Source organism: Plasmopara halstedii (assembly GCF_900000015.1).
Source record: "Plasmopara halstedii genome assembly, contig: Scaffold_194, whole genome shotgun sequence".
Classification (NCBI taxonomy): Eukaryota; Oomycota; class Peronosporomycetes; order Peronosporales; family Peronosporaceae; genus Plasmopara; species Plasmopara halstedii.
In genome coordinates this window covers 132,988-159,112 of record NW_020187115.1, presented here as the reverse complement: position 1 = coordinate 159,112, position 26,125 = coordinate 132,988, and the positions used below count along the sequence as shown (strand labels likewise).

Sequence of the window (26,125 nt, the reverse complement as noted above, 5' to 3'; positions counted from 1 at the left end):
AGGGGGCTGGTCGGCGGGGGATGGGGAGGCAGAAGCGGAAGCAGCTGGATATTTCATCCTCAGAAAAGGGGAGTCAAAACAACTGGAGCGGATGGCTGGGGGTTGGGGAGTACTTCTGGAGATTTGATTTGCGTAGTAGCTGGCAAATTGAGAAGTGCTCCTTTGGCTCAGTTGGTAGAGCGTCAGTCTCATAATCTGAAGATAGCCAGTTCGATCCTGGCAGGGAGCACTAAGACCGTTGCTGTGACTCTGCCGCACTGAGGCAACCTATATGCTTTTTGAACAAGTTTTCTATCGTGCGCAACGATGCTGGCGTATGGATATATTATATGACCCGATGTATCATCCATCATCATTGTTCCTTTTTTGTCCGTAGAGATGTCTTGTGTCTCTATTCATGTGTGGCTGGACGCCTAAAGAAAGCGGTCATATGGAGGGATACCAAATTTTTTTCACCAACACCTATTTCAGCAGCTCTATGCCAGCGGTTTCCGCATTTTCTTCTTAAGTCACCAATGTGATATCTCACGGGACCAAAATATTCATCTTAACAAAGGATCATTTATGACGGATGGTGTGCTTAGACCTTCTCCATCGCTAGTCGTCCACTTTGATAACTACAATGCCTTCCAATGTACTGAAAATGTTCTCTCATAGGTTCTTTATCTGGCTCAAGTAGATGTCGGACATGCTGATATAAAGATATATGACCCCCGCTTTAATACAGAGTAAAACCAGTTGATCGGTACTCGCATGTGTTCGATCTGTAAATTGTAGATCGAGCCGTCGTCGTTGGGTCGAATTGTTTTAACTGTGCACATAGCGCTACTACGCTTCTACCTCAAGTGGATAAATCGTTAAGATCGTTCGTATCCATTTGTCCTTGAATAACAGTTTAATCTCTTGCGAAGCGAAGTCACCCAGCGCATTGCAAAGTGAGTCTGGGTTGGAACTTGCAATCAAAATTGAATTGTAGCCCTACTGAAACGCTTTCCACCCACACGCGAACGGTCGTATCTTATAACTTCCCACATACAGCTTCGGACCTAGCGCCACCAGCTGCTTTTTAGGTCCCGTTGCGCAATTGCACCGAGTCCACCATAGAACAATTGAGCTTAAAATTTTTAAATGAGAATTTGTAAGAATGGCAGATAGTTACACCAACGCTTCAATGCGCCATCTACAAATCAAGCCAATCGCTAATCCGTTCCTATTAAGGATTGAAGTCAACCTTTTTCTACGTCAGCGCTTGTTGTGACGCTCAACTTGCCTTGAAAGTTTGAGCCACATTAGAAAATTTACATAACAATCAAATAATGAGGCAAATCTTAGGACTAAGTAGCTTTTTGATCAACTTTTTTGAAACAATTCTATGTTATCTAATGTGCTTACTCGTCCAACACGCCTTGACTCGCATTTCCTCCGTGATACCTCAACTTAAATCTCGTCGCCAACTTTTAAGGTTGCTTTCGCGCAGATTTTTCAGCTCGCTTGACGGATTTCGATGCCAGAACTGTGGCCAGTCATTCATTAAATGGCAGGGCCAGTGCTCGGCTTGTTCGCAATGGGGCTCTGTGGCGCCTCTTAAATCATCAGAACCGCTGTTTCGACAGTCGAACGCTGCATCTTTCAAGAAAAAGGTTATGCCGAAAATAGCGGCTGCGTGGTATGAAATGGGCGAGGAGAGGCTTGACAATACCAACTACGCTCAACGCATGAACGAGGTCGAAATGGACACTTTTATAGAGCGAATCGAACTGCCAGAGCGCGAATTGGTAAGGTTGAGTCACAATTAGCGTACTTTGACATGAACAACAGCTACTTACAATCTACCATAAAACAGAATTGGGTATTAGGAGGTGGAGTGGTGGCCGGCTCACTAACGCTCATGGCAGGAAATCCTGGTGTCGGCAAAAGCACAGTGCGATCAATGTAAAGCATTTCATTAAGGCAATATTCTGCTAACGAAAATATTGCCGTTTATTTTACGTTTTAAAAGCTTGCGCTACAGATGGCAAATATGCTTGCAAATCATTCGGCAATGCAAGAGCGAGGAGTCGTGTATGTTTCGGGTGAAGAAAGTGCTCTACAGGTTCGAATGCGTGCAGATCGACTCGGATCCCTGAGTAAAAGTCTGTTCGTGGCTAGTGAGACCAATTTGGACTCGGTATTTCAATTGCTTGAAGAAGGAAGTCGACGCGACGCAAGCAGTAATGAGTATACGGGATTTGGCGCTGTGGTGGTAGATTCGATTCAGACCATGTACGCGGATGATATTCCTTCTCCTGCAGGTACTGTCAATCAAGTAAAAGAGTGCACTCTTCGCTTGCTTCGGCTGGCAAAGTCACGTGGCGTGCCTGTCATTTTGATTGGCCATGTGACCAAGAGTGGTGATATCGCTGGCCCAAAAGTTCTTGAGCACATTGTAGATACCGTCATAAATCTAGAGGGGGATCCACAAAGTGCTCGTCGGTTCCTTCGCTGCCAGAAAAACCGTTTTGGTAACACTAGTGAGGTTGGAGTCTTCAATATGACTGGTGCGGGCCTTCAACCATTGCCGAATCCTCTCACGGCTTTCGTCTCGTCACTTAGTGCAGACGATGGAAGTGAATGTGACGAAGATGAAAACAGAGAACCCGAGAGTGAGACTCTAGACGGGTGTTGTGTTACCATTGCTATGGAAGGTAATCGCCCGATTCCCGTTGAAATTCAAGCTCTAGCGAACTCGACGCGATACGACATGGATACTGGGTGGGGTGGCGGTCAGTCATTTTCAAAAGTACGTGGTGTTGGTGTGGCGTTCGACAAGCTGTTGCTGTTGCTCGCCGTGTTAGAAAAGCGCGCCAGAGTATCTTGTCGCAATCAAAGTGTCTTTGTAAATATTGCGGAGGGCTACACCATCCAGGAACCAGCGGCTGATCTTGCACTGGCTGTGGCGCTGGCAAGCTCGGTCTTAAAGCGTCCTGTCTTAAAACGAACCGCATTTTTGGGTGAAGTCTCGCTGTCAGGTCACGTACGTCCCGTTAAAATGCTCGAATCGCGACTCTCGGCAGCGCAGAAAATTGGATTAGAAGTATGCGTGATTCCCAAAGAGAACGATCAAGCAACCCGTCGCGCTTTGAAAAAAATTTTTACAAACACATTAACTGTGATCGAGGTAACAACCCTGTCACAAGCCTTGAAGATCGCGGTTCGTTCTCCGACGATCACGTCCATTCATTCCCGCCTGCCTCGATGGAACAACCATGAAGAAGAAAGATAGCAGACTCTACAGATCATTGGCTAAACACGATATGCAACAAATTTTGTATTTAATTCTCACACGCGCGGCCTCAAAATGGTATTGGTCTTCTAGTCTTGGCTTCATCCTCTTTCCTCAGATGCTAATACGTCTGGACTACCAGTGCTTTATCACTTTCGCTTCATATTACTGCCACGTTTATTTTTGCCGTTGACTAAAGCATCCAGCGGTAGATCCAGCTTATCTTCCAGCGAGACAAATCGGCTCACCGCTCGCTTTTGCAGATTATTAGCAACCATCTTACTAGCCTGTAGCTTCGTATACGGCAATTTCCCCGTTTTCTTCTTGATTAAGCCAATTTTGGGTCCAAGTACGCGACCTGTCTTAAGCACTGTTCCAAACCCACTGGCAGTAACTTTGGCGTGTGGTCGATGCGTCGCATACACCTTCTTCTGTTGTTTGTGTGCTGCATCCGATTCTATCTTGACGCTAACTACAACGCATTACAGATGCATATTAGTGAGCATTAGCTTTTGATTAATGCAGAATCTGCAAAAAAGGCTTTGTTGAAGGACGCACGCGTCTGCAACGTTTCGATTTGCTGAGCCGTAAGTTGATCGCCTGCGCGTAATTTTCGCTGATAAAACTTTCGAATCGCCTCCTCCTTGTTTGACACAATCTTTCCGCCTTGCCATGCAACGCGTTGTCTGCCACTGCTGCTTTGACTAGGCGGCGCCGTGCTTTCTTTAACGTGCGATAAGACGGCCACGCGCCGCATTTACTGTTGTTTTCCTTAAGTCAGACCATTTTTGTAATTGCGTCCCCTCTATTTACGCTTAACACTTTCAAAATGTTGCAAATGTCGCCGTCTGGTGCCGCAGCGAATCAACCGGAAATTGAGGACCTGATCAATTATAAAACGTATGATGCAGATACTAGCAATGCAACATTCTTGATGGCTCAACACGACGCTTCTAAGCACAATTTTCTGCCGCAAGAGTTGCTGGTCATTCGAACTGAGCTGCTCACATGGTATGACACACATCGCCGAAAACTTCCGTGGCGAGGAGACCTGCCACCATACCTGACAACTGCGACGCACACAAGTTTGAAAAAGGAAGAGCAGGCTACACTCGTGCAAAAAAAAATCGATGCATTTCTGAAGAAGGAAGTAACTCATGTGAGTATGGGGAAGGAAGACGTGACTGATAGCAGGATAGAGCTGAAAAGGGTCTCACCATACGAGACCTGGGTTTCAGAGGTTATGCTTCAGCAGACACGAGTGGACACTGTGGTGCAGTATTTCTTGCGCTGGATTGACAAATTTCCGACAATTGCGGCTCTGGCCTTTGCAAGCGAGGAGGTACGTGGCAATCATGCCGTTTATTGCTGGAATATATCTTGATAAATAGAAATCAAATAATATGGTAGGACGTGAATGCATTGTGGGCCGGACTTGGATATTATCGTCGTGCAAGAATGCTGCACGCGGGAGCTAAGTTTGTGGTGGAGAAGTATGGTGGCGAACTGCCGTCCACAGTTGAAAAATTGCGGGAAATTCCAGGCATTGGACCATATACTGCAGGTTCACAGCCACAAGCTTCAACTATAGTCGTTTGTGGCTAGCTTAATTCTGTGGGTTTTGTCGGTAGGAGCGATTGCATCTATTGCCTTCGGAAACCGCGAGCCTTTAGTCGACGGCAATGTAATTCGCATCTTGGCTCGAATGCGAGCTGTAGGAGCTGATCCAAAGAATAGACATTTAATTGACTTTTCGTGGAAGGCAGCAAAACAACTTGTAAGTGAGTGCGATAGCCCCGGTTCTCTGAATCAGGCCTTGATGGAACTTGGAGCCACAATGTGCACAATTCAGGTAAGTTTTGATCTGTATTTGCAAACATTTTCTTTATTTAAAGAGTTATATATGCTCCAGAATCCGCAATGTTCGAGTTGCCCTGTCAAGTCAATCTGCTTGGCTTACGCAGAGACAAATTCGGACAAACGAAAAGTACAAGATTTTCCGAACGACTCGATTGCTACGTCATCAGATATCTGCGCTATCTGCGACTACACGCGTGTTACAGAGTGGGATAAGACTCACGCTGAGGTGCAATATGACAACTCGTATACTTAAAGAAACCTGACTGTTGTGTATATCTACAGGTAACTAAATATCCACTAAAAGCAAAGAAGAACGAGTCAAGAAATGAAGTCATTGCCGTTGCTGTAGTGTCTGCGCCACTTGATTTGCCACGTGATGAAACACTTACAGGTAGAAAGCGCAAGGTTACGACGAGTGCTGAAGTCAGCTCAGCTCCATCCAGTTGGAGATATCTGATGTCTAAGCGCCCAGAAGGTGGCCTTTTGGGAGGGCAATGGGAATTTCTTCACAATAAAGTGCGTTGCAATTATATGTGTGGTGAACAAAAATGCGCGATGTAACTTTTGGTGACTACAGGTGGGCGATGGGGACAAAATTCCGTCATTTAGCAAGCGGAAAGCGTTTATGGACGCTCGGCTCAATGAAACGTTTGGCAAAATCGCTCTAACCACATCTGCTAACTCGATCATCAAACGGAGCGATCTTGGCAAGCTCACGCACGTTTTTTCGCATATTAAGCATCACATGGGAGTTGAGCATGTGCACTTTGAGTCTCAGCCCGAGCTGCTAGAAGCTGCCAAGTCTCCTAAGTTGCGCTGGATGACAGTTGCAGAGATGAAACAACAAGGCATTACAACTGGCGTGAAAAAAATTTTGAAACTTGTATTGCAACCCGAGAGAAAGGTGAAGAGCAAAGTCGACTCAAGCCCTACGCAGTTTCACACGTCACATAATTGCTGAAAACCATTGCCGCCTTCTTCGAACGGTCGAGTTAAAATCAGATCTGACAGCTAACTTTAATATGTTTCTGACTAGCTTCTTCAATTTAATTTTGATGCTCGATCTTGAAGTATTTGTTTTAACGATCCCAGAAAATACCCGACATAACCGCCGTGTTTATTGAGGAGAAATGGCGTGTATTGACACCTTGCAAGATGTGATTCCGCGTGTAGTGGCATTAAAATTTGACCGAGACATGGAAGACTCGGCTGATACTAAGAAGCAAACCGCGTATGTATCGCCCGAACGTGTGATTTACTTTCGCAATTTGGCCTCATCAGACATTCCGCAAGTGCGCGCACTACATGAAGACTGGTTTCCCATTCGCTACAATCAAACGTTCTACGATGGCGCAGCTCAGGGACTATGGATGGAGACAGGCGGTCCTCTTTTCGCTCGTCTGGCAGTAGAATCGCAAACTTTACTTAAGCTGCAAGCGCCATTCCAGTCTAGTCCAGATCACAGGCGAGATGAACATATCTACGGCGCCGTGACAGCCAGCACGCTACCGCTAAGCAAAATTGATGACTCAGACCTTATCTCTTCAGACGACTGGGAGCACACTCATGTAATGTACATTCTGACACTGGGCACTCAGGCATCGGTCAGAAGAATGGGCATCGCTTCGGCGCTTTTGCAGGAATGCATCACTCAAGCCTGTCGTCAACCACAGTGCGGAGCAGTTTACCTTCATGTCAAAGCAGATAATTTGAGTGCCAGGCAATTTTATGAGAAGAATGGGTTTCAAAATTTGCGCTATTTGCAAGGTAAAGAACTGCACAAGGAATGTAGCGCTCGTTATATTAACTGGGGCTGTCGATGCAGATTACTATATGATTGATGGAGTGCGGCATGATGCATTTCTATACATTCGCTACGTAAATGGTGCTGTTCCGCAAGGTGGATGGTTCGACCTCATTACAAGGTGCGCGCCTTTTTAATTCTATTTATAAATAAGATAAAGTGATAGACAAATGTCCGATTAGACCGCTATTCGCGTTATTTTCAATCGCTACTCTTGGTTGGAAAAAGCTTCTCGAAGGATTTGCCATGGGTGAGTTTGATGACACGTCAGAAAAGCACGCCCAGACTGAATCGACAAGTTTAGTTTTGGTATGAAATGACTAGGATTGTTAATGTAATTTTGATAATATTTACGCTATAATTAGAAGTTAAAGACATCTGATTGATGAAACGGAGCCATATTGAGAATTGAGCGAAAGAAATTATGAACTTCCAGGATTTGTTAGATGAGATCGAAGATGCAATGGATAGCCCGCGTAGAAGTAGAGAAAGTATAAGAGCAGGAAATTCGTGCTTTAGTGGTCAAACAGACTCCTCTAAGATTATACAAGCTGTGAACAAGGGCAGGGTGCGTTTTCTTGCTTTATGTACTTTGATACGTCAGTACGAGTTTCTCACGCACCAATGCAATAGCAGATTCAAAATGAGCTGGACGATTTATTAAACCTGCTAAATGATGAGGAACGAAAACTGGGTGATTTCAATTCTGAATTAGCAAAAACAAAATTACATTGCTCATTTAAACAAATCGATTCTCAAGCTGGTGCACTTAAAAAGTGAGTACTTTGTACATTTTCAAGTTCATGTCGTAATTTGTAGTTAAGCAGGTGCTTAAAAATTCTGATGGATGGAGGGCGTGCAAATCGTGGTCTAAATACTGCTTTTTCATCACGGTATGTCTGCATTAGCCAAAGTGAAAAGAACAAAAGAGGCCAACATCATATTGAATTTTATTGTTAGTGTCTGTTCGAATCTTCGCTGCAACGAATGCGACTTTGCTGTTCTGCAGTTTTTCGGCAAGTCAGTCACAAATGAACAAATTTACGTTGCAAATCGAACCCGATATGAACTTTGTTGTTGGAATAGGAAATGGGATGCCACTGCTGATTACATGTTTTTTCGTGAGAATATGCCAAACGAGGCCAAACTACGTGTAAAATTGGAAATTGCTCCAGGTAGTTTTCGAAAAATGACTGAGTTAATAACAATCTGCTGATTACGCCTTTTAAGATACTGCTGCATACGCATGCCAGTGTAAGTGGCTTTCAATCGATTTGCAGACACGAGTGGACCAATGCAATGTGAAATGGTCGTGTGCTGGGCATTAGAGTAGAACACTGAGCAGTCGACTAGCAAAATAGTTTTGGGCATATCGAAATAATTTAACAATCAGCCACATTGTTGACGCCTCGTTCATGAATACAACTGAAGTTTTGGTTGCGATGCAATCTCGCTTTCTAAAACACGCTGAAATTGTTGGGGATCAGCCAGATTGAAAGATTTTGTCCCGTTTATAGTGTTGGATGATCCTAGACGAAATAACAGCTTCCAAACCATAAACACGGCATCGGGAGAAATATTTGAACCGAGCGTGCACTGGGAGAGGAGAGAGTCGATTGTCTAGAAAACCATAACAACTTTATTAGAGGACTAAGATCTACGAAAGATTAGAATACACTGCGCACCGCGATAGCTGCTCGAACAGACACGTTCCACGTCATAAGCCGATAAGCCCAATAGACAACCAGTAACGGATGGAGATATTGCTGTTCCACAACAAACTTTTGAATCTCATTCCAGTACCGATCTTGTGTTTGCGCGCTCTCCAACTTTTGAAGGTCATAGAGAGCAGCACCTGGCTGCTGACCATTCGAGAGCCCAACAAGATTAGCAGCGCTAAAAGCCCAAGAAGGCAAAAGCTTTTGATAATTTTGTCTAAGCGTATAGTTTTGCGTAAGTAGTGATGATACAGCACTCGCCACGATAAACGTACAAAGACGACGCGCGAGACTCCGATACGTCTAAGCTTGCAATAATTTCACTTGTCGAAAGCGATGCTAGATTCAACTGGTTGACGCCATTGAATGTATCCACTTCGATACGAACAGCAGACCACAAAGCTAAATACAGAGCATAGTCGCGCTCCTTGCCTAAATGAATTGCAGCCCGAGATCTCATGACCTATCATGGACCAAACAACAGGAGATTAAAATTTGTAGCTCAAACAGAATGACAACACGAACTTTCAACATAGCAAGAGCTCTTCGTTCTTGTGAGGATTTGGGTGTTGGGCGAGAAACGATGGCTTCGGATATCCGTCGCAACACATAGCCAGCAAACAGCGTTCCGTGACGAATAAATGGTAACAAGCTTAGGACTCCACCACCACGCAACTCAGCCTGAATAGCAGGTTGATTATCCGAGCTCGACAACAGCTGGCTAAGCTTTTGAAGTCCCTCCCCTTCACTAAAACGCCGCGTCGAACAGCTGGATTGAAAATTCCCTGCCTTTACAAGATGCCAATTTACTTCTTCCAGGTGAAGCCGCTGCATTACGGAAGCCAAAACTTCTGTCGGTCCTTGATTCGAAGCTCGATCCGGAACACAATCACGAGGCAAAACACTAAATGCATAGGCTTCTTGCTGTGCTCGAGAATATGTTGCATACTCAGCTACAAATTGTTCTTCACTGGCATATGCGGCATTACTTTTGAAGGAGCATTTGAGGTTTGCAGATAGCTGATAGATAGGGCAGCACGTCAAAGAATCCATCGAAACGAGTGACCACAAACAAGATGATCGATGTAGATCTAAAAATTGAGTCAGGCGCACAAAGTCGTTTCTGCTCGGTGCGTCAAACATGGCATCTGCTACTACTACGATTGGCTTAAATGCATCAAGCACTTCGTAAAGCGGATTTAGATTTAGTGATAGGGTCTGTTTGCTGTTTAGAGCTCCGAATTCTTCTGAATGACGAAATGTGAGCCCATAGAATGGCACACCGGCGTGTAAAAATTGCTGATACAGCTCCACAAGGGAAAACCTTGCATACGCATCGCTTGCAGTAGTCGAGTGGCAAATTGGGTATATAATGGACGATGGTATTAGAGAGAAAACCACTAAGGGTGCTTGAAGTCGTCGCGAAAGCAAAATTGCTGCTTCCAATCCATAGTTTCCCTGCATTACGCGCAGCGTGTTATGCATCCAGTACAAAACAGGCCGGTGCTTTGATCCTACAACACCTTCTTTCCTGTCATAGTTTCGGGATACAAACCACAATTTACGTCGCTCTTCAAGCTGTGGTGGCCAGTGCTCAAAGAGTGTCCGATGATCAACAGGCTTCCAGGATTCAGTTTTCACCTCTTCCGTTTTGTGATTATTGAGCTCCGTGCCGTCAACCTGTTCTACCGTCATGAGATTTTTCACCTTGAACTGCTTTCCCAGATACTCGCTCACGAGCTCATTTCTGCCTATTAGTTCTATTGGTGTCGCGAAACTATCTCCATTCTCCCATGGAGGCAACATTTTTACACTGACGCAAGTGGCAGACTCCGTATTTGTAACGTTATCGTCTGTTTTTGCAGAGCAAAGTTTCATTTTAGTGAACTCTTTAGTGGAATCACAACTTTCAACTATCTGTCCGTGTTCTGACATGCTTCCTTCTGCACCATCAGCCTCACCACGATCATTTAGTCGCACATCGTCATTTTCCTGCTCCTTGTTCTCTAAAGTTGTTTTTATCTCCTCGATATCTGCAGAATTATGACTCTCTGAGATAAATGCGTCAATAGCTTCCAGCTAGTCCAAAATTACGTGCGCAATGAGCACCTAAATCCAAATTTAAGCCCCATATAAATGCAGCGTACCATGCCCTGTGAGATTGGCTCTGGGTGCTTGTCCAGCACGCGCACAAAACCGCCGGTGCGTACACTGTACAATCGGAGCGGTGTTTCTTCATGAGGAAGATTTCCCTGAGCGCGCTGCTGCTCGAGCTTGGCTAGTTGTGTTGATATTCGACGCACCTCGGTCGCGTTTGGCAGCGACATGGACTGAGTAAAAGCCAATCGTACCGATATTTTGGTACGTACATTTAAGTAAGCCAAATTAAGAATTTAGAGACGGAATGGCGATATGCTGCAACGTATGCAGACACCTTCATGAGCAAGTACGTCAACGATAGTGAAAGTAGCACTTATTAATTTGTAGGGATTAAGGCCCGACTAGAGAGATTGAATTATGTGCTCACTTGATACAGGGTGCAAAGTGCCCAATTTGCGGTCACACCGGCAAAAGCCGCTTGTACAAGTGCTTCAAGGTGAAAATAATACGCGGAATTCCGAACATACAGCGTCTAACCTTGCCTTTGTTGGTGATAATTGAAGCAGATAAATTTTATTGCATACCAATTCACAGTGCAACGATTTGACGGTCGGGGTCAGGATAAAACTGTTGAAGGCACAGTTCAAGCTCTAGAGCGCGCCAATATGGCCTTATGGGCATTTGTCAAGATTTTGAGAGAAAAAATCTTCAGCAATCTTTCAAAGGTGCAACTGAATGATCCAATGTCGCGGCATTTAGTGTCGTTTGGTGGGAAGCATTGGAATCTCTCACCTAGATGTCAGAATTCGGCTCACAAGGCTATATTATATTACTTTGAATGTGGGTGTAGTTGGTGATGGACCCATGGGTATCGCATGCTGGCGGCCAGTGTGTGAGGAGAGTGGAAACCAAGTTGCCGTTATTGAGCACGTCGGTATTGTGAAGGCAAGGCGGCGGCAAGGGTACGCAAAAAGGCTGCTCCGCATAGTCGTTGAGGTGAGCACACCCATAAAGCTGCAAGATGGTTTGCTGATAGTCGCCGCTGTTTTGTTGCGTTGCAGGATATTGAGGTATTTTACGCACAAGCACCCACGCATCCACAAGCGCTTGTCGCATACGTCCCGCAGAACGACTCTGGTGCCGCAGTGAACTTGTTTCAATCGCTGGGCTTTCAGCCATTATCGCATGTTGAGAGGATGGATGAATGTAAGCTCTTAGAGATGCGGGTTGGTTGGGGCTGCCGTCGCCTTCTCTAAGCTGAGTCTAGAAACGAGCAACATGTGGAGAAAATAGAAGCGAAAATACAGAATCAGCAGTTGCAGCTGTAGCGATTTCTTGATAATTAAAGTGTATCTCTTGATATCGAACAAGCATAGCAGTAAATCGAGATGGAGGTTGTAAATGTTCCTAAGTACTACAGTCGACATCTGGTCCCTCCTATGTAAACATTCGTGATTCAAAAGTTACAAAAAATCCGTGTTACTAGTATTTCACTCAGGATGTGATGCACAAGAGCTCTATGGTGTTTTATACTCATGCAAATAAAATTTGTAGCTTTTACCTACAGTATATCGATGTCAGTCATTAATTGAATCGGCAACGTGCCGAACGCAACCGAAGCAATACAGCAAGGGAGGATCCTACCTATTTTTCAAAGTGATGTATGTATCACCCACGATTCTTGGTTCGTCCAATATAAGGAAGCATAAGGCGGATATCAGCTCTTAATCTCCATACAGCTGATATATACAGTATAGAAAGGCTTAAGTAAAAACTTTTTCATCGTGCACAAAAGATGAGACACATGTTATGTATGAGAAACAAAATTTCATGTTTCTATTCATCTTGCGAAACAATCGTTTGAAGCAGCATGCTCCTACAAGTTCTGCATATATTAAAAAAATGTATACAATAAGCGTCTGTGCACTAGAGGTTTTGTTTTTAAGACAGCATTTCAGGAATTAATGTTGATTGCAAATTTTACAGGCGATGCAATTTACGTGACAAGGTTTAAATTACTTTTGACATAAATCTGAGGCATTTATCTCATGTAGGTTATACAGTATTACTCTCGCAAAAATCTGAGCTGATTTCAATTGTGAAGAGCACATCGATTGCCACTTGCATCTTATCTCGCTGTACTTGAATCAGCTCGACAACGAAACGAGCATATACAACTGCATACAAAGTGAACAGCTCATGGATAATTTGGATTTAGAACTGCACTACCACCATTCTTATCTGTCCTCTCTCTCACTCAGAAATAAAAAACGAAAGGATAGCAGCTGCATACTTGAACAAAATTAGCGAGTTGAAGTACTTGCTAGAAATGGAATTACAAAGTCAATGCAACTGATGCCAGGTTCAGGAGATTTCCAAGCACCTACCTTGTGCTGGATTCTGGGGCATGCTGCTTTGTCTAACAGTATCATAAGAACAGTATTCAAAGTGCAACGATTATTTAATGGGGCTAAATAGCCGCAACAGCTGATGAACGTGTAGCGAAGCGGAATAGAGTCCTTACTGCTTAGCTGATGAATTATTCCAAACTCTGTTTGCCCTTGTTATTTCAAAGCTATGTGCACATCAATTGGTGATTGAACATAGTGTATGTGAGGCACTTGTACAGATGGTGCAACCTAGTAATGTCAAATTTCTCAGCGGCTCTTCAGTAAAAGGTCTTACAAATGCCAAGTATGTCAGCCTTTATTAATCAGATCGTTACAACGGCTGTCAATAGCAGCGACCATGGAACACTGTCCAGGTCTGGAAGCGGCTTCAAATCCAGATACCTCATTTTGCTTTCCGCTCTGTAACTCCCAGACCCCCTTGCGAGCTGGGTATCCATTTTTTGAATTGCGCCATGGCATCTGCGTCAAGACGGCGTAGCAATCTGGGTGACCACCGCAAGTTCTTCCAGTTGTGTGGGTCCCCCATTCGAACGCACAAGATGAAGCTCGACTTCAATCATGGTCGCGCTCATTCGCCCACCCTTTCAAGACCTGTAGAGCTGGTGGCAGACATCGACACACTGTTGGTGCATCGCCGTCCCAGTGAGAATAATTACAAGCAGAAGCAGCGTCAAGCTGAGGCTAATGCTGCCATGATTACGCTAGCAAATCAGCTTGGCCGAGAAGGTGGCGGCTATTACGCCATCTCTCGCAGACATCAAGGCCTAGGATGTAACCCCATCGACGTTGGTAGTAATGCGTCTATGTCTTGCGCAGCAGAGGAAGGTAGCAATGACTCCTTGAGACTGGAGGGCGCTCGTAAAGCAGGTATTCCGCTCTACCTATCGGACTGGTTTGCCCATAACACGAATTCGAATCGTCGTCGACAGACGAACGTCAATATGGAGCCAGAGGCGGAGTCAGCAGCCACTGATTGCTGTGAGAACAATGAGAATCAATTTCTCAAGCCACACCAGAACGTAGATATGGCTGACGTTATTGTTGGCCGCGTTATTGGTGAAGGAGCTTTTGGCAAGGTATTCAAGGCCTCTTGGAATGGTCGAGACGTGGCAGTTAAAGTGCTAATTCGACAGAATCTAAGTGCTGATGTGGTGCGAGAATTTGAGACGGAAGTTAAAATTATGAGCTTCTTACACCATCCGAATGTCTGTATGTTGCTCGGGGCATGTCTAACCCCCAAGAATCGAGCGTTGGTCATCGAACTTGTCGAACAGGGCTCGCTTTGGGCTATCCTACGCACACGGCGTCGACAACTCACAGATAAGATGCGTGCACGGTTTGTGCTGGACACTGCTCGCGGTATGAGCTATCTGCATAAATTTGAGTTGCCAATTTTGCACCGAGACATGAAGAGCCCAAATTTGCTTGTCGAGCGAGATTACTCGATCAAGATCTCCGACTTCGGTCTATCACGAGTCAAGGCGCAGATTCAGACCATGACAGGAAACTGTGGTACGGTGCAGTGGATGGCGTACGTCAAGCATGTGTTATAGATTATGCAAGGTGCTCTTATATAATTTGTCTAACATTGTTATGTTTTTAGGCCGGAGGTGCTAGGAAATCGCAAATATACGGAAAAAGCCGACGTCTTTTCGTTTGGTGTCGTAATATGGGAAATATTCACGGGCCAGTGCCCGTATGATGGCATGACACAAATTCAAGTGGCGTTAGGCGTACTTAATCACGATCTGCGTCCACCTATTCCGCGCTCGTGCCCTCGCTTCTTCGCTAAATTGATTAGGTCTTGCTGGATGCGAGAGCCAACTCTTCGCCCTTCTTTTTCAGAACTGGTGCGTACCTTCGAGCATTACGTTGTGTCCAATTAAAGCTGGGACACATCGATGCGTGGCATCGTAAAGATAATCAATACGCCTCCAAATGGGTATTCAGTGTGCAATGTACGGTCGGATTGCAAGCAAAGCGTTGAAAACAAGTTTTATTAATGTTTAAGTGTACTTAGTAATAATAGAGTCTACAAGTTCACAAATATCTAAATCCAACACTTATTTCTTACTCTACTGTAAATGAATCACAGACAGGCAGTGTTTGTGTCGCAACCACAATACTGAGATGGAGCTAGTTTAGAGATGAATAACCTCAAATAGAGGCAGTTCTTCCTAGAATAAGGTTTCGCAGCGATTCAGTGCCAATGATGGGAGGACTTTGATGGTGGGAGGATTCAGATTTCCTTTCTCCCGTCCGAGCCGATAAGGGCGGTCTCGGCTGCTTTTGAAGAGTGCAAGTTCGAAGTAGGAGAGGAGGGAGTAAGAAATATCAATTGGTAAGTGCAGTCGCCTGCTTGGGTGCGTTTTTGTACGTAATCACAAGCTGGCTTCTCAGTGCCTGCAGATAATCAAGTAAATAGCTGCCAGAGCTTTGTGTCTACTGCACACACGCCGCAGAGCCGGTGTGTGTGACTGCAGCTTTCTTTGTCTCACAACGGAAATGGATGTCAAGCGAGATGAGCTGTTACGACTCGTGGTCCGGTTAAGCAACGCTTGCAAGCTAGACAACAACGTTCTTAAAGACACTGAGCTCGTAGACGCTTTGGAAATGCATGGCTGTGAAATTGTGCGACTTCGAAAGCAGAGAAAAGAGGCGATGAGTTCTTATAAGAAGTCTGACATGTCTTTGTTGTCTGGAACTAATAAGAAGAAGCTGAATCAACAGGGTATGACTGAAGGAAAGAAATCTGTCGATGGCATCGTTAAGCGTCGGAAACTCTTGGTCAGTGCTGAAAATAACAGCAAAGATCTCAACGTATCTCGCTTGTTTCCGTCCATCCAGCGCCAAGAAAATCTTGCAAAAGGATCAATGACCTCATTTGTGCATGGCAGCAAGATTACAGATAAATGTCACAATCCCACGACGAATTCCACGACGGTGGCAATGGCAGTTGAAGCGAATGACAAGACAATGAAGAACACACCTAAGTCATACCAGGACAATAACGTGCTTCGTTTGAAGTCTCCTCCACTTGAGATTTCGCGTGATAGACGAGCTGCCTCACCTTACAAGCCGATGACTCGTGCGTCCTCGCCAGACACGGTAGATTTTTCGGCCTCCTCAACATCAACCATGACCTCGTTTTGCGACGATTTGTTCGATGAATCCTCGGTCTCTTCCGAGGCTATGCGTCGATGCAATCGCTTAGCATTAGACCAAACCATGTCGTATGAGTCCATGGATTGGGCGCCATCAGACGATGAAAGTAGCGACAAGTCTGTACCTTTCCGGAGTATTGCAAACGATGTCGCGCCGCATTCTACTGTCTCAAAATGTGTGGTTCGTGCCAGGGTTAATCAATCGAGTCTTGATGTCACAGAGTTGCACTCAGAAAGCGGTGCTGAAGAATATTATTCAGCAGAAGAGGGAGAGCACACAACTGAATCGTCAACTCAGAGGGGTGAATTGCAGCAGACGGACAATAATTTTGGAGTAATCAATTTGACAGAGGCTGTCATGGAAGTGTTATACGGTATCATGGAACATAATGAGAGCTTTAAGTGGTTGATTGATCCTGGAAATCAGGCCCGTGTGGCTAAGCTAGTGGAATATCACTTGAAAAAAAAATATAATAGTGACGCATCGGCGCAGGCCTCTATAGAGCACGTGATCGATAAGCTCCGCATTCAAGCAAACGATTCAGTTCATGAAAACACGACAGTCGAGGTAGAAAATGCCCGAATTATTGGGTCTGCAGCTTCAGATGGAAATGAAAATGTGAATTTTGCTCTAAGCGAAGAGACAGCCAGTGCACAGAAAGGGATTCCACTTGAGGTTGAACCAACGTGTCAGAGTGAATTAAAAGGGAAGACAAAGCTGATACCGTCCCAGTTTGGTCAAAGGGTGATCCATATAACCAAACCAGTGAGAAGTGACTGCGAACCCAGTACGGTTGTCGCTAGACTGAAAAACGCAATGATGGAGAAGGATCGCGAGATCTGCCGACTTAACTTTCAGCTGTCGACAAAACAAAAACTTATTGAAGAAGTTGCCAAGAAGGTAGCGCAACAACTGGAAAGTATTTCACCATGTGAGACGAATGCCAATCTTCACCTTGACATGGACATGAATTTGTTCAAAAGTGTCGCGGAAAAGCAAGAGACCATTCATGAACTTGAGGCCGCTCTGTCATCAATGGAGCGTGAGGTGGCTGGATTGGAGGCTCGAGTGGCAAAGAAGTCGCGCGAAACGTTGTTGCTTAAAACAAAATTAAAGCCAATGTCGTCGCGTCTAACTGACGCGAATGTGAATTTGTCTCGCATTCAAACGGAAAATGACCGTTTAGTGATGGCTCTGAAGGAAAAGCAAGGCAAAGTGCGCGATCTTATTGAGTTTTTAGAAGGTAAGGAGAAGCAAGTGATGCACCTAGAGAAGCAATTGAGCTTACGTGACATGCAATTGGAGCAAGCATTGACGGAGCTTGAGAAAATGCAGCGTTAACTCAGCATGACAAAGAAGAATCGTCATCCAGACATTGCTATTCATGCACAGTTGGCTTGTTTCTCCTCTGGTTATCTTCACTGTGCTACAGATCGTCATACAACATGAAACTTTAATTTGAATAAATAATAAAAATTATGTTTGCAAAAAGATTTTTATAGATTGCTGGTTTTTTCTTGTCGAGATATCAATAATTATGTTCCAAACAGCTTATTGGTGTGAGAATTTAGCAAATGTGCAACAAATGGTTCAGTTAAAAAAAAGCTAGAAATCCTTAAGCCCAGCATCACAGACAGACAAGTAGCTTGAGCGCAGCACGACGGTACTTTATGCTGACTTCTCGTAAATCACGCGTTTTCCAATCTCTGAGTGTTTGATCTTGTTCAAGATGAATGCACTTTTGCGACGAACAGGTCCTGAAGTGATTCCGAGGCCGAACACGAACGAGGAAATAAAAAGCAGGAATAACCCAATCAAAAGAAGAATAGGCAACCACAATGGTGCAGTGAAGAAAGACGTGACTAAGACCGGGATGATCCAGAATGGAAATGTAATGAAAGCCACGATCAAAGCTGGCACCGCAAATGCCACGAACATTGTGAGTGCTGCTGCGGCCACGAAGCCAAAAACAACAGCTAGAGCCATACTCAGCTTGCGGTGCGATTTGGCGAAATCCATTGGCAATTGAAACCGGTCTGACACAGCACCACAAGCTGATGTCGTCATGGAGCACAGCATGGCAACCATGGCATCACGCGCATCCAGCAGTTTAAAGGCACGTCCCGCTGCGCGGAAGACCTTACGGACGGGCGGGCCAAACCATATTTCTACATTCAGCTCGCCGCGGTTGCCGTTGCTATGCTTTTCATCGCTCAGATGAATCGTGAATGCAGTTGGTTTGGTTAATCGATTCTCAACAATGGAGCTGATACTCTGCTGCGCCGAGCCAATGAGTTCGTCGCCAGACTCGTCCGAATATACTTCAAAGGTTAACGTAGTACCCTTGTCGTGCATAACGCTGGCATTATAAAACAGCTCTAACTCGTTGTTTGATCTTTCAGTCCACTCTGGATTAGCTCCGCCGTGGAAGGATGGATCTGTGGTCGCCCAAGACTTGGGAACCGAGTTATTTAACTGCACCATAACTGAACGTTTGCAAATAGAACACATAAAACATTTCACTAATTAGCATCATGGGGCATTGACATCATAAATTATCGGCTGACCAAATGGATCTTGACGCTTGCCAAAGTCCAGCATGGGCAGATTGCGAGCAGTTAAAACCTTGACGTGAATAGTTCCGTTCATTGTGTCGTTGCTCTCAGCGATCTGTCGAATCGTAGCCTCAGGGCCGTTCTTTTTCGTCGGGCTCAGCAGTAAGGGACTCGGTTGTTTTGGCGTCGGCTTAGAGGGCGAAGCAGGCTTGAGTACAATAGGGATAGGAAGGTTTCGGACTTCCGGTGCAAATTCGGACGAGGAACTGCTGCTGTCCGAGGAAGGTTCAGCGGTATGAGTCGGGTCGGAGTGAGTCGTAGTGGCTTCTTTTCGTTGTGACCGCCGATTTGACTTGCGGGTCATAAAGCTTTGTGGCTTGGCTGCGCGTTCTTAACTGGCGTAAGGATTCAGGATCGCCAAACGATGAGCCAGTTGGAAAGTTGAAGGGACAATTATAGCCAATTTCTCTATAATAGTGTTGGCTTTGCAGAATAGAGGGTGACGCGCTCGCGTAGTTCTATAGTTTCGCAAAACCTTCGATGAGACATGTCTGTAAGAAAATTATTGAAAACTGTTCTAGGCTTATCCATTTTGAAAGGCATCGCTCAATTTCCTACTATACTGAAAATAGTATCCCTAGATCATGCCCCTTGTAACGGGATATATACAGAATACACTATTGTTCCTTACCTTTTGAGCAAAGTAAAAAGTGGTGTTGATGACTTGGGCGCTATCCTTGCGCTATGCAGCACATGGGATTTAGGATTAGAGACAGATTACCAAATATATCAGTTTTATTCTAAGCTGGACTTATCTCAGATATGTGATGATTTATCGAGATTCACTCACAAAATGGAAAGAACGATATCACCTTCGGTGCATTTCTTGACAAGGCTCGTTGAGTCAATACTTCCTGTACGAAAGGCACAGCAACCCCTTTGCACTTGGTAGCACTCGTCAATCGAGTCTCGACAGGCTGTAGCTTCTGTAAGGTTGGGACACGATTTGCTTATCCTCAAGATAGCCAACCACGCGAAGTAAGAAGTAAGCCCTTATCTCAATCGCTGCACCGGGGCTGCGTGCAATTTTGCACAAAGAAAGTTTTGCATTGAATAGTTCGAGTTAACAAACGCACAGAGATTAAGTTCGTACTTTCTCCAGATCTGGAGCAGAGATCCCCTACTTACTTAGTTTTGCGGTTGCTCTGTTGCTCTGGATTTTAAAAATGTATATTGAGAACTACTTATCAGGAGAAATACTAGATAGAAATCTCTATTTATCTGACCAGCGGTTGGATGCCCACACAGCCACAAACCCCTTCCTTCCTGATTTTTGTGATGTACATAAATACGGATACCTTGGTGGTCATAGATCTTCACAATCACACCGGAATTTCGGATAGATACGTACTATACCGGTGTGCACACTTATTTGTCGCTTTTAAACAATGTGCAGAATTGTGAGTAATCACTTTGCCTGGACTTTAACTCCATTATTTGCACTTGACCGTGCCTGCATATCAAAATATTCGCACTAGAAGTCCCCACCCGTGCACTAAATGGCTTAACAAGCGGTCAGAAAGGACGGAATCTATGCGACTTGGCGCCAAAATTCTTCGGTGAAGACGCAGAGGTTCTTTTCGGCGAAAAGTAAGAAGTGACTGTCCGGGTCCAGATCAACAATCCCCATGCTCAGCATCCTCGCTGCACTTTAAATAGCTTTTCATTGCCGGGAAATGTTGCGACACCTCACTGCGGAAATCACGACGATGTCCAGCTCGTCGCCACCAAGGTGTACATGGTAAATGGATTTCAGCTTGTGCTACTGCATAGCGCTCAATTCACGCCATTTCTGGTCACAGTGAGTACGGCTCTAAACAGTTTGATGTCTCTATTTGGGCGAGAAAAGCACATTTTAAGCCTTTACTGGCTAGCTTGCGTAAAAGTGACAACCCATCACCCTTTTGCCTGCTGTTTGCAGCCCCACTTGTCTCCATAAGACAAGTGTAACCTCTGCCGACCAAGGGTCTGTCCAATCGCAAGGTCAACTCCGCCTCATATTGAAATGCGCGCAGCAGCGGGTGACAATTCATTTTCTCCATATCGTGTCCCAAAGTGTAAAGTATTTGAACAATACACTTCTAGGAATACTACGTTCGTAAGCGGCCGCGGCACCAGAGCAATCATGCCGACTTAGAAATCTGATCTCCAACTAGTTTTTCAGTTTAAGTATCCGCTCCACTTCACCAAATGCTGTTAATGGTCCTAATACATCCGTCAGCCCACCAAACGCTCCGCGTGAAATCGGTCCCTCATTGTTCATTGAGCAGTGCCGGCGGAGGTCGATCCTCCTGCAGCTGGCTTCCACGATTCCTGTCGGCTGTAGCGGTAAGTTGGCTATCTTCAGAGTTTCGGCGTGCGTCTGGAGCTAAGATGAATTAGATTTTGACTTTCTTCCTAAGCTTCAACGTCGCACTGCCTGGCTCGAGACAACCCCCATTATTTCAGACCCGCATCATTGTTTTGGAACAAAGGACAGCCTATATACAGGAAGAGATGAAGGCGCTGCTTCAACATTGAATATAGCTGTCACATCAGACTGGCACGTACGAGCGGAATCGTGTATATGGCATCAATAAACTCACGTAGAACATAGCATGTCTTCGCACTTTTCTGGGTGTTGCTAGTATTGATCAATTGATTTTTTTGCTACGACTGAAGGCGGAGAAATGTAGCGCGTTCGCAGCAGGCACTGTTGTGAGCAGAACACTCCTATATTGTAAGGACTTACACTCCTAGTATGCTGCTCACAAGAGCCCTCAACCGCAACACACGCTTATACGGCTAGAAAATGATTCTTGATGTGTAGCTAGAAGAATGGCCCACGTAGAGGTAAAAAGAACGATTTGAGAGCTTAAAGGGAAATTTGCAACTAAATTGAAATGAATTAATGATTCCTATACTACATGCGAGACACTAAAGGTTTTACTTATAATACCACGGGATCTATAAATTGTTTTATCTAATCAAGGGTACTGGAGTTAACCTCAGCTTGACCTTATGCAATATCTAGGGTGTATGAAACTTGAGCTTGGAAATGCTTGAAATCAAAGTTTCGTGGAAAGTTCCCAAAAGAAGTGACTGCTGTACGCTATCTAATATAAAAGACAGATACGTACGTCTCATCACCAGTTCAGACCCCGAGTAAAACGACACAAAATATTGGTGACCTCATTGAAGAGGTCGAAATATCACGATTGTTGATCCGACGCCGACTAGAGAAACGTTCCGTGTAGAACTTCCTGTCTCTATCATGGTAGAGAATGGGAGTAAAGTCAAGGTCCTGGAGCTGCTCTTCAAAGTTGGCTTGTTAACTAGCCAACGTTGATCGCTTTATCGCTGATTGGAGAGTGAACTGTTCCAGAACATCTGCGCAAGTATCAAAGTACATTTGGCTTTGCGAAGGGGACGAAGTTATGGGTCATACTTAGCCATTGCATGAAGGTACAAAGTGCATGCACAAGGTACGTAGGTGTGTGTACCTTGTGGATGCACTTTGGATATCCATAACCAAGAGATAACCGTATGGTGTATTCATATGCATATGTGACCCAGCCCCTCGCAGCTAAGGTGGACTCTGGCAAATGTTGTTTGCTCCGATAACAAGAACAAGGTGGGTATCTGCGTCGCAGAGTCGACGTTGGCAGGACTCTCGTCCACGACCAAGTAAACCCAGCTCGATAGCTGAGAACCACGCCGAAGACATCAGACCCCAGTGTCCGCCAAGGTTTTCACGTGTCCGAGTTTGTTGAATAGCCGCGCCACCAAAGTATGTGGAAGCGCGAATGATTCAGTTGGTTCGTTCTACGAAATTCCTAATCGCTCTCCACGAAAGTATGAGCGGCGATGGGATTGAACGTGAAAACGATTGAGCGACTCTATAAGTGGAAGAGCGCTCATTGTGTGCAAATTGAGGTGTTGCAGCAAAGTAGTGAGACGCTCGAAGATTACCGCGAGACACTTTAACCTTGTAACACAGCGGAACTTGAAATTGACGTTCTGACAGATGGTCTGCCCTGTACTTGCTTAAGAGCCCCGTTGTGCACTACATCTTGACAGTCATGATAAACTCCTTCGAGTCTTTTAGGACGAGAAGTTTTGTGAGGCGTCCCGTGAACACCTGTTGCTCTCTCTCAAAGAGGCAGGCTCTGTTTTCGAGGCTTTTCGGTGCGAGTACAGTTCTTGCCTTCAAGCGTTGGTATCAGTAAAGGATCAATCCCTTCTTTGATGTCCTTAAACGCTTATACGCCTAAGTTAATTTTCGGGGTGAAGAGTTGGCTGCTCTTCGCGATCACGTAGAGAAACTTGATGATCGGCTTGATCGTTAACCAAAAATAGAGTAAAATCGAAGGATTCACTCGGATAATACAACTAAACCCCACTCACAAAAAATGTAGGCAGCAGGTCATGCGTGTATGGACTGGTAGAACATAAGCTCTGCCATTGTATTCTAACATCTTGAATGGTTCAAGAAATCGTGGTGGAAGTTTTATGCTGCACAAGCTGATAAAGCATGCTATAGCAGCTTTGTCTGGCTAAATATTACAATATGGTTGATTGACCTTATACATCTTCTTGTTCTTGTGCCACTCTTATTTTCTTAAGCTTTTTGTAGATCCTGGGCGTGTGCGATTGAATTTCGAACAAACCGCACAACGGCTTGGCTCCTCACAATACAATAATTTACGTGCTGTTCCTCACGTTTCTTCATGTCGTCTAATGGTCGCGTCGAGTCAAATTTCTTTTCACTCTGTGAAGGCGTTCAGTCTGACTGTGGCTACGAAGCCAAAGTCTCGCACCTATTTATGCTAGAGTTTTCGCCAATCATCGAAGCAGGTACTGTTGGATGCAGACATAATTTGAGTATATTTTTGCCCCAGGACTTTGAATCATAGTCTGGACGTCATATAACGCATCGCTTTAGAAGTCTGTCTTGCCTAGCTTGTAGGGTACAAAAAAGTTGTACTCGCAATGACGGAAAACCATTGAGCCATTCATTGCAATATGTGGTGAGTCTTTATTGCCGTACACAGCAAGACATTGTCGTATAGATCGCAGAGCTCTCTTCTCCAAACAAATTTACACTGAACTTGAAAAAGAATACTATATCGCTGGAAGAGTATCCATCAATCAGTGGTTTTTGGACTCAGAAGACTCGGATGAGTCTGTCTGAGTTGATTCAGTTGATTTCTCAGGGGCTGAATTAATCCATTCAAAATATCACTTGCCCACGATGCACCTTTGTACATCCCTCGCTTGGCTTTAGCTTGTCGAACGCGAAGCTGAACTTTTCAATGAAGCTTCTGCCGATTTTGCTCTCTCTGAGCGATCGATGTAAGATTTGAAAAATTGTGTCTTTATCAAACGTATCATTAAAAACTGAACCGGGTATCCTGAAGTACTCTTACCAGTAGCTTGGCATAACTGATGCATGATGAAAGGGTAAATACGAATGACAGATACGATTTCGCTTATTCAGAAAATTAAGACAACGATCCTTAATGCAATGGAATGGAACTCCAAAAATTGCTTCCAAGTCATGGCAATACTTACGCTTCACCACTGTTTTGCGGAAATTTGCGGCGGTATCAAGATTCAGCAGCTCATTCTTGATTCGACTCAACTCCTAGATAACTTAAAGTTAACGTTTAATCATAACAAACTGACTTTCTATCTACAGAACTTGGGCACATTACTTTTTTATTGCTTTGTATTAAGGTCATATTTTCCCCTAAAATCTCAGAGAAATATTTAAAAATATATACTTGAGTCAAAAGCTTCTTACAAGCTAATTATGACTCATTTCTTTGTGGCGCAGAGTTAAATTACGTCAACTTCTTCTTGAATTCCGATACTCCTTTTCAAGCGTTGATCTCCTGTTTTCGTTAACCAGTAGTGGATTATGTTCCCAGAAGCCAGGTTCATCGCCAGCCCATCTTACCAGATAATTGAACTTTCCAGAGCGAATCGTTTTGTGAATCAAGATCTTCTCCGCCTCGAATATATCGCCTCGATCAATAGTAGCATATGTAGTATCTGTTTTGACCATTTTAAGATCGTTTGCCGCCTTTAGAGGGTATGCCCATTTCTTGAACGGATTTGGACTCGGTAGCCATCAATTCAAACAATTTTATAGACTGCTTTGCAGTATCGAGCAGCTTCTTTGTCAAGTGCATGCTTTTTAAGACGGTATAATACGCTTGACCCGACGTCAAACTCCTTTTCAATTCTTTCGGCTTCCACCTGATTATGACTCAGACCTGTATCCAATACTTTGCCTTTTGCCTCATTTGGGGTCATACCAATCGAACGATAAAACGTGATATTGTAGTTTTTGATATCATCAGTAATAAGCTTTTGCGTAATTCTCTTGGGGCACATTTAGTTTGTCTCTGCCTTAAGGTCATGTTGAATCGTTTAATTTTACCCATGATTCCGTAATCACCACGTTCGTTGTGGTAGTGCTCTAATTTGGAAAAATTCTTGAGCCTGTGAGTTCATAAGCTCTCTTTCATTATCCCTTATTGAGGTATCAACTTTGTGGAGACGAACAAGCGCTTTGAGCGCTGCTAACACAGTTGCTGCCGTCTTGTTTCGTTAAAGCTTTGCGTATCCTAGCCTTGAGTTGATGTTGATGGCAGTCAAAACTGGCCGTTTCTCCCAAAACGCAAGATAAATTTGCCACGAGTCGGGGTTACGCGAAGCTATATTGAAACCATTGAATCTCTTCTTTTGCTCCTAAAATCGTTGAATATTGATCTGACTCCCACACCAATTCTTTACTGTTTTGAAAGTTATCGTGGATTTAACTTCATAACCTTCTGATACAGAGCTTGTGCTCTGATATTTTTGGGTCATAGTGGAGGTTCTTAGTACGCGTCTATGATCTATATTTAAATTAAAAAAAGTCCCAGTGATTACCGGCTTAAATATCAAGTGCTTCCTTCGTGATACCATCATCAAGTCCTCGACGTTTACCATAGTAGTAGTTGAGTGCTGTTTTGTTCTGAGTGAAGGTGATAATAGACTTGGTTTCTTTTCGATAGTCTGCACCCCTTGTTTGTACCTTGTAGCGCGATGCGATCTTGTACGACAGTCTCAAACCCACCAGGATTAAAAACGTCATTGTTTCGACCCTTCGCTGCTGAATACCCTTCGCTGAAACTTTTACCTTGTACGATTTATCGGTA

General features: G+C 44.4%; 9 protein-coding genes across 9 annotated transcripts; 6 read left to right on the top strand and 3 right to left on the bottom strand.

The window, feature by feature from the left end:
• Window positions 1-1,643: 1,643 nt before the first annotated feature.
• On the top strand, window positions 1,644-3,262 carry PHALS_02440 (dna repair protein; the record flags this gene model as incomplete). The annotated part of the gene is made up of 3 exons (XM_024719834.1): window positions 1,644-1,775; window positions 1,844-1,921; window positions 2,000-3,262. 3 exons carry the CDS (start codon window positions 1,644-1,646, stop codon window positions 3,260-3,262), a joined length of 1,473 nt encoding a protein of 490 aa, XP_024572719.1.
• A 149-nt stretch (window positions 3,263-3,411) lies between these two features.
• Window positions 3,412-4,019, bottom strand: PHALS_02439 (uncharacterized protein; the record flags this gene model as incomplete). Its single annotated transcript, XM_024719823.1, has 2 exons — window positions 3,412-3,734; window positions 3,821-4,019. The coding sequence occupies 2 exons, from the start codon at window positions 4,017-4,019 to the stop codon at window positions 3,412-3,414; spliced, it is 522 nt and encodes a 173-aa protein (XP_024572718.1).
• A 72-nt stretch (window positions 4,020-4,091) lies between these two features.
• On the top strand, window positions 4,092-6,083 carry PHALS_02438 (a g-specific adenine glycosylase; the record flags this gene model as incomplete). Its single annotated transcript, XM_024719812.1, has 6 exons — window positions 4,092-4,604; window positions 4,673-4,826; window positions 4,894-5,114; window positions 5,175-5,348; window positions 5,405-5,638; window positions 5,700-6,083. 6 exons carry the CDS (start codon window positions 4,092-4,094, stop codon window positions 6,081-6,083), a joined length of 1,680 nt encoding a protein of 559 aa, XP_024572717.1.
• Window positions 6,084-6,252: 169 nt separating this feature from the next.
• On the top strand, window positions 6,253-8,259 carry PHALS_02437 (n-alpha-acetyltransferase 60-like; the record flags this gene model as incomplete). The annotated part of the gene is made up of 9 exons (XM_024719801.1): window positions 6,253-6,889; window positions 6,948-7,047; window positions 7,109-7,235; window positions 7,363-7,494; window positions 7,563-7,702; window positions 7,754-7,819; window positions 7,887-7,946; window positions 8,013-8,101; window positions 8,186-8,259. 9 exons carry the CDS (start codon window positions 6,253-6,255, stop codon window positions 8,257-8,259), a joined length of 1,425 nt encoding a protein of 474 aa, XP_024572716.1.
• An 80-nt stretch (window positions 8,260-8,339) lies between these two features.
• On the bottom strand, window positions 8,340-10,971 carry PHALS_02436 (uncharacterized protein; the record flags this gene model as incomplete). The annotated part of the gene is made up of 5 exons (XM_024719790.1): window positions 8,340-8,546; window positions 8,612-8,861; window positions 8,920-9,107; window positions 9,170-10,723; window positions 10,792-10,971. The coding sequence occupies 5 exons, from the start codon at window positions 10,969-10,971 to the stop codon at window positions 8,340-8,342; spliced, it is 2,379 nt and encodes a 792-aa protein (XP_024572715.1).
• Window positions 10,972-11,048: 77 nt separating this feature from the next.
• PHALS_02435 (GNAT domain) lies at window positions 11,049-12,000 on the top strand (the record flags this gene model as incomplete). Its single annotated transcript, XM_024719779.1, has 5 exons — window positions 11,049-11,090; window positions 11,181-11,240; window positions 11,311-11,512; window positions 11,595-11,740; window positions 11,806-12,000. The coding sequence occupies 5 exons, from the start codon at window positions 11,049-11,051 to the stop codon at window positions 11,998-12,000; spliced, it is 645 nt and encodes a 214-aa protein (XP_024572714.1).
• Window positions 12,001-13,607: 1,607 nt separating this feature from the next.
• On the top strand, window positions 13,608-15,568 carry PHALS_02434 (tkl protein kinase; the record flags this gene model as incomplete). The annotated part of the gene is made up of 5 exons (XM_024719767.1): window positions 13,608-14,306; window positions 14,397-14,686; window positions 14,759-15,005; window positions 15,399-15,496; window positions 15,556-15,568. 5 exons carry the CDS (start codon window positions 13,608-13,610, stop codon window positions 15,566-15,568), a joined length of 1,347 nt encoding a protein of 448 aa, XP_024572713.1.
• A 92-nt stretch (window positions 15,569-15,660) lies between these two features.
• PHALS_02433 (hypothetical protein F443_12849) lies at window positions 15,661-17,661 on the top strand (the record flags this gene model as incomplete). The annotated part of the gene is made up of 1 exon (XM_024719756.1): window positions 15,661-17,661. The coding sequence occupies one exon, from the start codon at window positions 15,661-15,663 to the stop codon at window positions 17,659-17,661; it is 2,001 nt and encodes a 666-aa protein (XP_024572712.1).
• A 327-nt stretch (window positions 17,662-17,988) lies between these two features.
• Window positions 17,989-19,239, bottom strand: PHALS_02432 (C2 domain; the record flags this gene model as incomplete). The annotated part of the gene is made up of 2 exons (XM_024719745.1): window positions 17,989-18,806; window positions 18,888-19,239. 2 exons carry the CDS (start codon window positions 19,237-19,239, stop codon window positions 17,989-17,991), a joined length of 1,170 nt encoding a protein of 389 aa, XP_024572711.1.
• Window positions 19,240-26,125: the final 6,886 nt, after the last annotated feature.